The sequence below is a fragment of the Pan troglodytes genome, chromosome 4 (genome assembly GCF_028858775.2).
Source record: "Pan troglodytes isolate AG18354 chromosome 4, NHGRI_mPanTro3-v2.0_pri, whole genome shotgun sequence".
Taxonomy (NCBI): Eukaryota; Metazoa; Chordata; class Mammalia; order Primates; family Hominidae; genus Pan; species Pan troglodytes.
The window spans coordinates 25,616,655-25,631,965 of NC_072402.2; the positions used below are offsets into that span (position 1 = coordinate 25,616,655).

At 37.0% G+C, this 15,311-nt stretch overlaps 1 protein-coding gene across 4 annotated transcripts; it reads left to right on the forward strand.

Annotated features, from left to right (window-relative positions):
• The first annotated feature begins 1,028 nt into the window (after positions 1–1,028).
• Positions 1,029–15,126, forward strand: LYSMD3 (LysM domain containing 3). Of its 4 annotated transcripts, none has more exons than XM_517659.8 (3): positions 1,029–1,291; positions 5,455–5,720; positions 11,268–15,126. In XM_517659.8, the coding sequence occupies exons 2-3, from the start codon at positions 5,466–5,468 to the stop codon at positions 11,931–11,933; spliced, it is 921 nt and encodes a 306-aa protein (XP_517659.3). In that variant the 5' UTR covers positions 1,029–1,291; positions 5,455–5,465; the 3' UTR covers positions 11,934–15,126. The 4 variants fall into 4 exon arrangements, with proteins under 4 accessions (XP_517659.3, XP_003310686.1, XP_063666345.1 ...); XM_003310638.7 differs by having other exon boundaries at positions 1,163–1,291; positions 11,327–15,126; XM_063810275.1 differs by having other exon boundaries at positions 1,163–1,291; positions 11,743–15,126.
• Positions 15,127–15,311: the final 185 nt, after the last annotated feature.

The window sequence follows — 15,311 nt, forward strand, 5'->3', positions numbered from 1 at the left end:
AATGCAAAACTCCTAACCTTTGCAGAGGCACTTACCAGAAAACCAAAAACATACTCTTTGAAAAACAATTTAAAACCAAGCTTCAAAGGCTTTCTAATGTATACATATTCAGACATTCTGAAAAGCACTGCTCTGCACCCTGCACCCCAGCTATTTGTGCCTAAAATGGATATTGTCCTAACAGTTAGCATGGTCGTCAAAGTGCAACGTCTCTAATATCAACACTGAGAGACATCAGACTCATTAAAATGCTTTACATTCATTAATTAGGTTGGTGCAAAAGTAGTTGCGGCTTTTGCCAAAGTCATACATAAATTCAAACACATTATGATACTCATTTAACACATTTGTGATAAAAATCATGTATGAAGTCATGAGTTTATTTAACAAGCTAATATTCCATAGAGTCCAATGGTGACTACCAATGACTCAGTTAATTTTCAAACCAAAATAAGTTAGATTACAATTTGTTGACTCCCTTGACTCCTCGAGCCAGGGAAAACATTTCCTGGGGCCTGACTCTAGGTGGCTCACTTTCCTCACCTAAAAACACGAAGGGTGAGACAACCCCCTCCAACCCTCGTCCTCGGTCCCCCAAGGGTTTCTCTCCAGAATTCTGCCTCTTCTGCAGCAGTCTGGAGTCTTCAGCATGAAAAGGGTAACAAACATGGCGCAATTTTCTGAAACCGTGATGTCAACAGTGCTTTTGAGGTGTCCTTTCCCACCCTAAAGAAAATTAGAGATGCAGAGCAAGAAAAAAATGCAAGACAGCTCCCCGACACATCCTGAGCCACGCCTCGTCCTCAGGGTGCACCCGACAGTCTCTGCCAGCGCAGTGTGGACGCTGGACAAAGACGCAGCCAAGAGGTCGCTGGGGGTCGCGGGTTCGATCCGCTGACTTGGCCACCAAATCTTTTCCGCGGGGAGTGAAGCGGCGCGGAAGGAGCGGAGTCAAGGGCGGGGCTGGGGATTGGACCCGCCCCCGGGCCCCGGAGGAGTCCCTGCGCCTGCGTGCCGGGCGTGGACCTGTGGTTGAACTCCCCCGTTCTGGGCTGCCCTCCGCGTCCTCCCCCGCCCCTTCCCACCTCCGCCCACTTGACGCGATGACGCATCTCAGGTTTGCGGACGTGGCGGCGGCGTACGGCCCGGAAGGCGGAGACGTTGGCGGCAGAGGCGGAGGCGGACTGGGTCAGCCCAAAGCAGAGGCTCGGCCATGAACTTACCCGGGACAGCGGCGGCGGCGGACCTTTTGGCCATCTTCTCGCAGAGTGCTCCCTGCTAACGGGGACAGGTAAAGATGGTGGCAGGAGGTGAGGGTAGCCCGGTCCAGGAGGGCGGGGTTGAGCCCCAGCTGCGTCCTCACGGGAGGCGCTGAGCCTCGGCCACAGGTGTGGTGGGGGCTGCAGGGCCGGGCTCGGCCCGTGTGGCGGACACCCCCGAGAGAGGGAAGAACTTCCAGACCAGCCCTGCCAGGCCCTCTTGTCACACTGTCGGGGAAACTGAGGCTCAGAGGAAGGACGCCTACCTGCTGGATTACCTGGGCAGCTAATTTCCCACCCAAACACAGCATTTCTCCCACAACTTTATGTTGGCGTGAAATATTCGCTGACGGCATCTTGTCACATCGTTCAAGTGTCGTGCTGTGACAGAAGACTCAGACGTAATCTTCGCTGACGATAGCAGGGAAAGAAAAACTTGACGTGTGGAATACAGAGGGGAGGTAGTTAAGTTTTAAAAAACAAAATTGTCCCTGGCAGCGGATAGGGTGCCTTTGATTCTGTCCCTTTGCAGCTTTAACTTGTGCCCTGTGACCCTCTTATTGCACCTTGCTTAGTTAAAGAAGGTCAAGGCGAAACACCCAGCAGCCATTCTACAGTACGAAGGTGTTTGGGAAACCGTTTTCAGTTACAGACTGAGCTGAAGAATGCTTTAACACTGTTTTGTGGCCCCTCGTAATCTAGGTAGCACGCAGGCTTGTTCCAAGTTTCTGAAAGGGAATTCGTGCCTTTTTCCTGCACTAAGAGAATTAAGAGAGGTGAATAGAATTGAGCCAGATGACTTAAATATTATGTATTTTCTAATCTCTGAGTAGTAGACTGGAGTGATCGCCTGTGTCAGTCTGTTCACTTCGGTTGGAGAGACAGCCAGTTCTTGATCATTCAGAATACCCAGTTTTGTAACACGATAGTCAGCTGCCTGCATTTCATTATAAAGGGGAGTGGAGAGATAGTGAGACAGGTGAAGTTCTGACCTTTAAATTATATTTAGAAATATATCGTGGAGAGAGATTGATAGAAACAAGTATCTAAAATGGCTTTGGGGCATTGCTTAGTGATTTTCAGTTAGCTGCACTACTAAGCCAATTTTGAAGTTCTAAGAACAAATTATTAGGGTGAAACTGTCTAACGGGACACATAAGTAGGTCGGTATAGCCAAGTGTAAATTGCTGTATATTAAGTCTTAACTTTTTTGATCATGGATGCCTTTTGAGAATATGAAGCAATAAAAATTCTCCCCAGAAAAATATACATATGTATAAAATTTGCCTGGAATCTACAGGATTCAAAGACATTCCCTAGGTTAAAGACACAAGATTAAAAAAAGACCTGGTTAAATGAGTGGAAATAAAACTATTATCCTTGGAGGAAAAGATGTGGTCATGACTTCAAAACTGCTTTTGAGATATAAAATGTGATAGTTTTCTTTAGTTTCATAGCTGTCAAGTTAGGAATCCTAGTTCTTGGTAATAATGTAGCACTTCAGGGAACAGTTGAAATAATCTACTTAACATATAGCTAGCTATTAGTTATCTGTGTTATCTGAATAGGAACTCTTGAGCTTTTAAAGCATTATAATATTGCCATTAGAGCAAGGTCAGAAAGTGGTTTTCAAGGGTTGGATTCAACTATATTAAATAGTTTTAAAGCATTTTATGATAAGTATACGCCTAGAAAGTACAGGTTGGGTAGTCCTTACCTGAAATGCTTGAGACCGGAAGTGTTTCAGATTTCTTTGGATTTTGGAATGTTTGCATATACATAATAAGATACATTGGGGATGGGACCGGTCTGAACATGAAATTTGTGTTTCATATTCAACTTATACACATAGCCGGAAGGTAATTTTATATAATTTGTGCACAAAAGTTCTTGTACCTGGAACCATCAGCAGGTAAAAATGTCACTATCTCGGCCACCCTTGTGGAAAATTTGTGGTTGTTTGGCATCACCGTCATTCCTAACTCTGAATTTGTATGCTACTAATAAGCAGTCATTTTCTTACACTTTTTCACACATAAGTGCTTAACAGTAAAAAAAAAAAAAAAAAAAAAAAAAAATACCATTAATACAGTGAAAAAATAATGTGTTCAGGGTACCTAAGCACATCACCAGAATACCTGTGCAGGTTTAGCATTCCTAATCTGAAATCTGAAACGTCAGTTGTGGAATTTTCCATTTGTGGCTTCATGTCAGCACTCAAAGTATTTCAAATTTCAGAGTATTTAAGATTGGATTTTTGGGTTAGGGATTCTCAACCTTTGTAATTTATTGTCATCCATTTTATATACTCAGATTTTTGGAGTCGGTCTTTTCTGTTTGTTTGTTTGTTTGTTTTTGTTTCGCTTGGTACTCATCCATAGTATTCAAAAAATAGTGAGTCTTTGAGATGTTATTTTGCTTTGGCTTCCATGACATAACACTTCCATGGTTTCTCCCTCTTCTGGACACTCCTTATCCATATTTTCAGGCTGATTTCCTTTCACCAAGATACTGAATTTTGGACTTCTTCAAGGCTCAGTCTTGGACCCTCTTCTTTTTCTATACTGTCTAGGTAATATATGTACTCACAGATTCATTTTCATCTATGTGCAAATTAGTCATGAAATTTTATTTCTAACCTAGACCTTTTCTCTGAGTTTGACTATATAGCCCATTTGTCTATTTGCCATTCCTTTTTACTATCTTAGAGGAATTCATAATCATAGCCATGCACCTCCTCCCCCAGCTCCTCTTCCATATCTCAGAGAATGGCACCACAATGTGTTATGCAAATCAGAAATCTTGGTGTGATGCTTAATTTACTCCCTCTCTTCATGTCTGAACCACCTTGAGTGCAAAGAATTTTATCTCCAGAGTGCTTCTTACTACTTCCCTCCATCTTTCCCAACAAGAACTGAAAGCAGTCTGCCTCTTCCTGTGTGAATAATTAACACAAAGCCAAAACTGTGAATGTGGAATTAGTTTTTTAGGTTCTTGTGTTCCTAATTAATGAGAGTAGATAGATCAACTTGATGATGGTGAGTTGAGAGTTAGTATGCAAGTAAACAAAAAGTATTCATTGATGCATGTTTTTAACTTAGGTCAGCTCCCAGTCAGTCTTACAATGGTTTTTCTAAAGTATAAATGAACACAGTGACCTAAAATCTGTTCACAGTCTTTATGGACCATAAATTGAATTTGATGAGGACTCTAAGTTGGCTAAAAAGCTTCCAGGGAAGAAAAATTCCTGCTTCCGGGGAAGCAAAATCATAACCTATATTGCAGGCATATCTGCACTAAATATAAGTACCAAAGTCCAGGAGGAAGTAATACGAAAGATACTCCAATCCTGAATGAAGTTGAAATGCAGAACAAGCTGGAAAGTTTTGAATTCATGAAAGTATTATGTGTATATAAAACATGCTTTGATTCCATCAGAGCTATAAGTTATATAGTCACAAGTTTTTAAGACATAACACAATTATTTCTCTGATTTTCTTCACATACTCAGAATAAGGGGAATTTACGATTTTATATTTAATTTAATGTAATATTTTATAGTATTTAATTTTATGTTATATTTTTACCAAAAGAATTATAGCAATTTGCCTTTGTTAATATGTAATTACTCCACGTGTTTAGTGATATATGATCTAATAGAGGAGATTACCTCTTCTTCCCTTACCTTTGTCTCCACTGCCAAATACGTTTTTCTACTTTAACAGTTGTAAAACCTGAACCTAGGCCAGGCGCAGTGGCTCACACCTGTAATCCTAGCACTTTGGGAGGCTGAAGTGGGCGGATCACCTGAGGTCAAGAGTTCGAGACCAGCCTGGCCAACATGGTGAAACCCTGTCTCTACTAAAAATACAAAAATTAGCTGGGCGTAGTGGTGGGCGCCTGTAATCCCAGCTACTTGGGAGACTGAAACAGGAGAATCACTTAAACCTGGGAGGCAAAGGTTGCAGTGAGCTGAGATCGCACTACTGCACTCCAGCCTGGGTGACAGAGTGAGACTCCATCTCAAAAAAACAAAACAAAACAAAACAAAAAAACAAACTTAAACCTAAATGTTTAAATAACTAAAACCATTAAAACAAAAACAAAAGATTGTGTCCTGAATGTACGATGCATGCAAATCAGTCAGTTGGATCAGCTACATTCCAAAATTTTCTCTGCTTTTTTTTTCCTCCAGATTTTAACATTATGGCAGGGAGGCATCAGAATCGTAGTTTTCCTCTTCCAGGAGTTCAGTCAAGTGGTCAAGTACATGCATTTGGAAATTGTTCAGACACTGATATTTTGGAGGAGGATGCTGAAGTGTATGAGCTTCGATCCAGAGGAAAAGAGAAAGTCCGAAGAAGTACATCAAGAGATAGACTTGACGACATTATAGTATTAACAAAAGATATACAAGAAGGAGATACATTAAATGCAATAGCCCTTCAGTACTGTTGTACGGTAAGTTTTAATATTACATAATGCAATTCGGAAGAAATTATTTGTTTACGCACACTGAAATAAATTCTGTGTCCTTTTTTACCTTGTTTATTCCTTTCTCCATTTTTTGCTCTTATTTTTTGCATAGAAATCTGTGTCACATGGGCTGGGCGCGGTGGCTCACGCCTGTAATCCCAGCACTTTGGGAGGCCAAGGCGGGTGGATCACGAGGTCAGGAGCTTGAAACCATCCTGGCTAACACAGTGAAACCCGTCTCTACTAAAAATACAAAAAAATTAGCCGGGCGTGTTGGCAGGCGCCTGTAGTCCCAGCTACTCTGGAGGCTGAGGCAGGAGAATGGCATGAACCCGGGAGGCGGAGCTTGCAGGAGCTGAGATCGCGCCACTGCACTCCAGCCTGGGAGACGGAGCGAGACTCTGTCTCCAAAAAAGGAAAGAAAAAAGAAATCTGTGTCACATTTGTAGATGTTTACTTTTTAAATATTTAACAAATACTTGAATTTCTGTGTATTTCCAAATCCACGAATTTCAGTATTGAAAAACACTCAACTATGTTATCTTCTTATTCAAATGGTAAGAAAATGTGGAAATGTGTAAGGAAAAACTTTTCCCTGCCCCAATTTCTTGAGATAACCAGCGTTAACACTTTGGCATGTAGGAATGCTCTACCTTTTTTTGTGTTCATAAGTATTTATTTATATATACATGTTTGGGGAGTTAGTAATCTTTGTATTTTTAAAAGTGGATTATATTATGCATTTTACTCTGCAACTTGCATTTTTCATTCTTTAGTGTATCATGGACACCCTCATGACCATCCCTCAAAGCCTTATTAACTCATTATTTTAAATGGTTGTATAATGTCTGTAGTATTAACGTTCCAGTATTTTTAAGCCATTGCCCTATTAATTGATACTCAGGATTTTCTTGGTGTTTTACCTTGTGTGGCGAATATCATCACAACTATATCTTTAAATGGCGCTGCCTTTACTTCTGTGGGATAGATCCCAAAAGTGGGATTGCCAGATAAGAGGAAAGGTGTATTTTTAATTTTAATAGATACTATACTCCATTTGGACCCATTTTCTCTCTGTGTCATTATGTCCATCTTGAGGCCTTAGCAGGATATTTTTATATCCACATTGATATGGAAACTGGTTAGAACATTTGTTTTCAAACTTTTTGTTCTCATACTCCCAATAGAATTTTGAAATATATGTACTATGTACCTCATCGCACATTTTTAAGTGAACTTCCTAAATTCTTCCTCATGACTTAACATAGTTACAAAGGGTATAATTTTCAGAATGTTGTATTAACATTTAAAAATAAGACTGTTAGAGTGCTCTTTAAATGCATCCACAGAATTCTAAGTACCACCAGGATTTGCTACCTGAAATTTGTATTTTTAAAAAAAGTGGAAAGTGTGTGTATGAGAGCTCTTTTTTCAATAGCATGAGATTTTATATCATTCCTTTTTCTCATTAATATTTTCATCTTCCCCCCAAATTTTTCATGATGTAAAGTATTTTTATACTTGAAAAACCTTTTATTGACTACCTGTAATACTTCTCTGCAATAGGAAAACACGTCTATAAGTTTATATTATATAAATGTATTTACATTCTAAAAAAATTATGGTCATGAGGTTTTCTTCTACATTTGCAACTATTGCAATAATTCACATTTCTTATTACAATTCACAATTCATCAAAACATTTCAAATTTTGATATTAAAATTTAATAAAATATTTTATTAAAATGAATTTTTTGATGTGGTATAAGAGCTGGGTAGTTTTTTCCTCCTACCTTGCTCATGTATGACAACATCAATTCTTGCCATTATTAAATCAGAAAATATCTAAGTTTATTTCTAAATGCAAATAAACATGTGAGTAAATGTTTTGTAGAGAAATAAGACCATTGATAAATAAATTACAGAATATGTCATAGAAGGTAGATGGTGGAATACACTTCAAAATGAGAGACAAGGCTAAAAAACATCAAGGTACAGATCCGAGAGGAGAGTTTGTGATTCAGTAGTTTTATAAGACATTAGCTTTCTTTTAATGAACCTAGAAAATTCTCTTAGGGAAATTTAACATACCATCTGAATAATTAAAAATAGGTCATATTTCCAATGAGGTGCAAAGATGTTTCAGGCATTCAACAGTGATGTGAAGAAGATTTCAAGGAGGAAATATGGTAAACAACAAAGGGAATTTTCATAGTTATTTCCGAAATGAGTGGCACAGACTATTTGGGATGAAATGCTTTGAGACACTGTGGAAAAGTTTGATCCATACAGTAAGAGAACAAATATTGTAAGGTTTTAACAGGAGTGATACAGAATGGAAAAGTTTGATCCATATAGTGAAAGAATACAATTATTGTAGAGTTTTAACAGGAGTGATACAGAATAGCAGAGGGGCCTGCTGATGAATTGAAGGGGATCCAGTAAAGAGATTACTGGAATAATAAAGATGATCAGGACTTAGACTAAAATATTTGTGATAAGGATAGAGAAGTGTTAATGTATTGGGGGAAATCACAGGATATATCAGCTGAATGCTTATGTGAAATGAGAATGATGAAAAGTACTTAAATGGAGAGATGGCATTGGCCACTGTATTAGTCTGTGTTCACATTGCTATAAAGAAATACCTGAGACTGGGTAGTTTATAAGAAAAGAGGTTTAATTGGCTCATGGTTCTGCAGGTTGTACATAAGCAGGCAGCATCTACTTCTGGGGAGGCCTCAGAGAGCTTTTACTCACGGCAGAAGGCAAAGCCAGAGCAGGCATTTTCACATGGCTGGAGCAGGAAGAAGAGCGAGTGAGGGAGGAGGTTCCACACACTTTTAAACAATCAGATCTCACAAGAACTCAGGACAGTATCAAGGGGGAAATCTACCTCCATGATCCAATCACCTCCCCCAGGCCCCACCCCTAACATTGGAGATTACAAGATGACGTGAGATTTGGGTGGGGACATATCAGCCACTATAGTGGGAAAGGTGATGAACAGAATTAGTTAAGATAAGCAGTGCTCCTTTTTGATGGGAGCATAAGCAACAAAAAAAAATTATAAAAATATTTATCATTATAAAAGGATCTATCATTTAAAAAATACAGTAAGTAGCTAGTGGTATATTCCACTTAGAAATAATCTTAAGAATTATTAAAAATCTGTCAGTTATACAACTGTGATGAGAAGAATGAAAAGTCCAAGGTTGGAATCTTGAATGCAACCAAGGAAGTTGGCATAGCATAGAAGTCATTATAGGGATATTCAGGGAGATAACTTAGGTAGATACTAAACCTTGGAACCCTAATTCAAAAAGAGTATTAAGTAGTTATTAGTAACAGTACACAATACCAAGCAAAAGAGCATTTAAAGAGAATGGGGTCAGACTGGGATTTTTCAGTGAATCTTCATTTGCTATAAGACAAAACAGTGCGAAGGTAGTAAGATGATAAAACACACTTTATCTTTACTGTTTCATCTTTTAGTTATTGTTCAACCCTTTCCTTCCAATCCCCCCACACATACACTGCAAGATAGTTTTTCCAGCTTGACCTCTTTTAGTCTTCATTGTACTTGATCACGAATCTACAGTGGATTCTGTTCACTACTCCCTCCTAAAGACCCTCTCTGCTTGACCACCTTGACTTTTCAGGTTTCTGGTTTTCCTACTATTAACATTTAATAATAGCTAACTTTTATATGACATACCATAAATCACTGTTCTGAGTGTCCAACATTTAAATCATTAATGTTCACCTCAACCCTATAATGTAGGTAGTTGTATTACTGCCATATTGCAGGTGTGGAACCTTAATGGCAAAGAGGTTAAACAACTTGCCCCAGGTCATACAGCTAGAAAGTGTCAAAGCCATGCTTCAAACCCAGTTATCCATGCTTTTAACCACTATTGTATATTCCCTTCCTGGCCATTCGTAATCTCCTTTGTGGATTTTTGTTACTCAGCATACCCATCAAATGTTGGAGTTCTTCAGGGATCTTCTTGTTGCTTTTTTCTCTCAGGCTTTTTCTAGTGAATCTCTCTACTCTTTGACCTCTTTGACTTCAATTACTTTTTTTTTTTTGAGATGGAGTCTCGCTCTGTTGCCCAGGCTGGAGTGCAGTGGCACAATCTCTGCTCACTGTAACCACCACCTCCCGGCTTCCAGTAATTCTCCTGCCTCAGCCTCCGGAGTAGCTGGGACTACAGGCATGCACCCCCATGCCTGGCTAATTTTTGTATTTTTAGTAGAGATGCGGTTTCACCTGTTGGCCACACTGGTCTTGAACTCCTGACCGCAGGTGATCTACCTGCCTCAGCCTCCCAAAGTGCTGGGATTACAGGCATGAGCCACCACGTCTGGCTGACTTCAATTACATTTTTGCTGATAGTCCACAAATCTGTGTCTCTAGCCGAGATCATTCTTGAGTTTCAGACATATATCTACAACTCTGTCCTGAACATCTTCCACTTCTGCATCTCAAGCAGCTCCAAGTCAGCATATCTAAAATCTGCATTCATCCTCTTTTTACCCTCCACAGTGTTCCATTTCTCAATGAATGCCATCGTCCATCAAGTTGACCAAACCAGAAATCTAAGCTTCATACTAGACCCACTTTATCTCTCTGACATCAATCAGGTGATACATGATTAGGTTTTAAAGTATTGATGGAAATGAATGGGACTAACAGATGGTGGGAGAGCCTGGCATACCAATTGGTAATCTGCCAGACACTCCCCTCTTCCCCCAACACAGTGGAATAGGATATACAGACAGGTTATCTCACAGTGGATGGGATAATACAAACAGGTTGAGGAATGTATAATATATAGAGAAAAAGCTTATAAAAGTGATTAATCTTGAAAGTAGTTGAATAATGCATTTACACTGAGAAGTTTGGGAGGGAAATGGCTTCAGAAGTAAGGGGGATAAATTACCAATTTTTTAAATTCTAAGGTATATATGCTTTTCCACACATTTTAGCATCTTTTTTTGGAATGGTGGCATCTTCAATTTTTGGTGAAGTTTTTTTTTTTCCCTAGATATACATAAAATAATGCTGCATCTTAGAGTTATGGCATCTTAGTTTTGATAAAATATGGTAGTTTTAGTTGGGTAGCATTTGTCTATATTCCAGTTTCCAAACTGGAATAAAGAACATAACTACCCATAATCCTTCCTTCACAAATTGTTTACAAGCAGAAGGACTGTGGTATTTATGCACGATGCACAAAGGGAAGCAGCAAAGGATTCTAGAATCTACTTAAATAGCGTTAATTAGTGTTACTAACATATATGGGTGATAGTAAAAAGTAGTTGGTGATTTCCTAAGATTGGTACATCTAAAGTGGTATAGAATTCTCATCTACAAATAAAATTAAAATTTCTCTGGGTGCAACTTAATACTACTAATAATTCAACTTTTTTTTTCCTCCAAAAGTAACTAGAATGAATGACTGTTGCTACCTTTATTTTGATTGGAATTCAGTTGTATGTTGCTTTTTTTCCCCCCCACCCCCACAGGTAGCAGATATCAAGAGAGTTAACAATCTCATCAGTGATCAAGACTTTTTTGCCCTTAGGTCTATCAAAATTCCAGTAAAAAAGTTCAGTTCCTTGACCGAAACACTTTGTCCTCCAAAAGGAAGACAGACTTCACGTCATTCATCTGTTCAATACTCTTCCGAACAACAGGAAATTTTGCCAGCTAATGATTCTCTTGCTTACAGTGACTCAGCTGGTAGCTTTTTAAAAGAAGTAGACCGAGACATAGAACAAATAGTAAAGTGTACAGACAATAAGAGAGAGAACCTCAATGAGGTAGTATCGGCCTTAACAGCACAACAAATACGTTTTGAACCTGATAACAAAAACACTCAACGTAAAGACCCCTATTATGGAGCAGACTGGGGAATAGGGTGGTGGACAGCTGTAGTGATAATGTTGATAGTAGGTATAATAACACCAGTGTTTTATTTGTTGTATTATGAAATTTTAGCTAAGGTGGATGTTAGTCATCATTCAACAGTGGACTCTTCACATTTACATTCAAAAATCACACCCCCATCACAGCAGAGAGAAATGGAAAATGGAATTGTGCCAACTAAAGGAATACATTTCAGCCAACAAGATGATCATAAACTGTATAGTCAAGATTCTCAGTCACCTGCTGCTCAACAGGAAACATAGCAATTAGCTCGTAATCAAATGTTAGTGGTCACATGTGCATCTGGAATGTGGTGAATCAGTTATATCCAATAATAGCTTCAAAGGCAGAATTTAGAGAGATTGAGGATGCTTTTGTTTTTAACAAAAGGGTTTCACACTTTGAAAATTTTTTGAGCAACTAGTTGTTGATGTTGATAGCAGTTGATCCATAAATCTGGTGTGTGAATGTTTCAAGCAGAAATTAATTTAAATGTGTTTAGGAAGTACTTAACTTGGAAGATGTATCATTTTTTCTTAAGATGTATGTTTAAATTTTATTTTTTTAAGTAATTTTTAAAAAGTTTATTAATGTTAAATTTATGATGCAGAATGATAGCATCAGATGTCTGCAGCTGAAAAAAATTTACTACTATGAACCCCCAAAATATTCAGTTGCAAGAAAATTTGATTCTAAAATTATTCATGGTAGGATACGTAACACACCCCTTCAAAACTTTTAAAAAATACATTTAGCACATGTGCTATGAAAGCATACGTACAAAGAGAAAGGGGAAAGTGATTTATAATTCCTACAACAGAGGCCAAGAAATAGATTAAAATATTTTCAAGACCCCAAAATAATGTATTATGGTTGGGAAGTCAGTAGAACACTGGAATAGGTGAAGACCTGACAGTAATTTTTGTCTTAAGAATGCTTTCTTTAGGACAGACCCTTTAACCTCACCTCTGTGCATCTGTTTTTAAAATGATTATATTTGCCTCTGATATTTGAAAGCACTTTTGTAGTTTTGATGATGAAAAATATATTAAACATGTGCATATTACCATTATTTAGGAAATAATTCCTTATATACTGTGATAAATCATTGCTGTTGCATACAGTAACATGCCTTAATTATATTTAATGCCTTACTGCTTTATGTAAGTAAATCCAAGTTTCAAAATTAAAAATAAGCATTATTTCAGATGGTCCAATCAGATTCGTTACATAGGCTATATAAATTTGTCTCCATTTTCACCATTAAGCACAAATAATTGGGTCAAAACTGCCTTTGAGGTCTGTTGAAGAAAATGGTTCATTAAGCAAAAAGGAGTAGAGGTATTTTATATTAGCAGTAACAGACAAATTATTTAGTAATCCCTTAACCTCTGTTTTTCAAAGAGAAAATATCCAATTTAGACTTTTTTCCTGATCTCTATATATAGCATCAAATTGGGAAACAAAGGCCAAAGGTGTATAGATTGCTTGAAAGGGGGTGGCAGTGCCTCTTTTTAAGATCTGTTGAGTCGGCTACAGTCTGGCTAAGTAAGAAGCATTTGCATACTGATTCCATCATTTAATCTTTAAAAGTATGTGTTTTAAAAATGTAACCAGAATGATTCTTCAATAGAAATGAGATTTGATGGAGTCTGGATTGCCTGTTTTGTATATAATATATACTTAAGATATATAATACCACCTCATTTTCTGGGCATTATTTCCTAATTGTTGATGTTTCAGGCTTTTGATAAGTCATTTTATATATTTCAAATTTAACTCAGAATAAGTAAATATTTATGGCAAATGCAGTTTTATGTACTTTCAGGAGAAGACCATCAGGAAAAGACAGGACAAAGAAGTCAAACATTAAAGCCCTTGCAAATATTAGAGGACCTTAGACAATTACCAAAAAGTGTTTAATAGGGAAGTTGCAAATGATTCTCTTAGTAAATTAAACATTTAAAAAGTAGTTTTAATGTGCCTTGGGCATCTTGAAAAGAAGAGTGTGATATAATTTATGCTTAGTGTTAACTGGTCATTTTACATTGTATTTATTAAGTCTGCTGAAAAATGAGGTTTTAAGGAAGAAAATGCAGATTATTTTAGGGTAAACAGGCCAGGTGTCCTTTGAAGAACTTTGTTTACATCAAATTGATGAAATTACAGTTAGTGATTCCTTACTTTTTTTGCTAGTTGTACTTTGAAATTGTTATGGGTTCAATTTCCAAAATATGTAACTTATTTTTTAAAGGAATAAGGTGTGCTGTGTATTTGTTGATTAAAAATCATTTGTCTTGCAGAGTATCCTTTTTTGAAGGAAATATACATCCTTATAACACATCAGGTAGTTTTCTTTTTTCTGTATTTAAATTATATATTTGAATTAATTGAATATAATTTGAGTTACATATAATTCTATATAAAGGTTACATATTGAATTATGGTTCTAATCTGTTTAGGAAAGAAATGAATTTTCTAAGCATTTAATACATTTGGAATAATTTTAGTTTCTAAAAAGTACTAATGTAAGTTAAGTTTATATCAAATGCAAATTACCTTGTATAACTAACAAGCACAGTTATTGTTTAACATTATGGATTTTAATTGTGTTGACACCCTTCTTTGAATTTGCTGCTTTACATGTGTGTCTGTGTGTGTGTCTGCATGTGTGCATGCATGCACTTGTATGCAATGTAAAAGTAACAGCAGAATCATTGCATTTGGTTCACTTAAAATTTTGGAGTTAGCAAGTAAAGAAAAAGCTGATAGTTTTATGAAGTCTCGGTTAAAATAAAATTTCTTTGCTATCTCACTCCTAGGAAGTTATGGAGTTCCTATTTTCAAAAGATATGTTAAAAATGGTTACACACTCTGCTGGCCACATTAAAAATTAGAAGACTCATGTTAAATTATCTCCTCCAAAGGACTTTTTATTTACAGCTTTTCTTTTTCTGGATTCTACCTGCTTGGTTCAGTGTCCTGAAGAGTTATTTAAATGAACCACTACTTAGTAATTAGTTCTTTTTTAAAGTATCTACTTCTAAAATTACCTAGTTGAAAATATGAAGGATATGCTTAGTTTTAGAAATATCATGAAGCAAGGATCTAGTCAGTGTTACAGGGTAAAGGTGGAGTTTTTTAAAGTCTGTATTTAAATGGTGCACTGATGGGATTCATTTTTAATTTGCATTACAAAAATGTTGCTCAGGTAATCAGTATTTTCTTCCACGTATGTGCATATTGCACTGTTAGATCAGAAATATCTGAATGCTTTAATTTTTATGTATGCAAAATCTATAAATCTTTTGTATAATGTATTTTATACAAATGTAACTGTAGAACATTGTTAGCATGTGTATCTGTAAAACCAGTTTTTAAAATTTTTTGCCCCTTATTTTTCATATTTTGAGAGATCTCCAACATGTAATAAAGTTTCTCTTATTCAATCTAAAATGGAAGCCAGTGAATTTAATTGAATAAAGCAAAGCTTTTCTCCACTTTCAAACTATCTAATATAGAGATATTATGTAAGATAGAGCAGATTGCCAAAGGTTTATCAATTCAGATTTCTTATTTGCTACAGTGAAGCAGAATACCTTGGATTATTTGTAAGATATAGATAAAATATTTTAGATGAA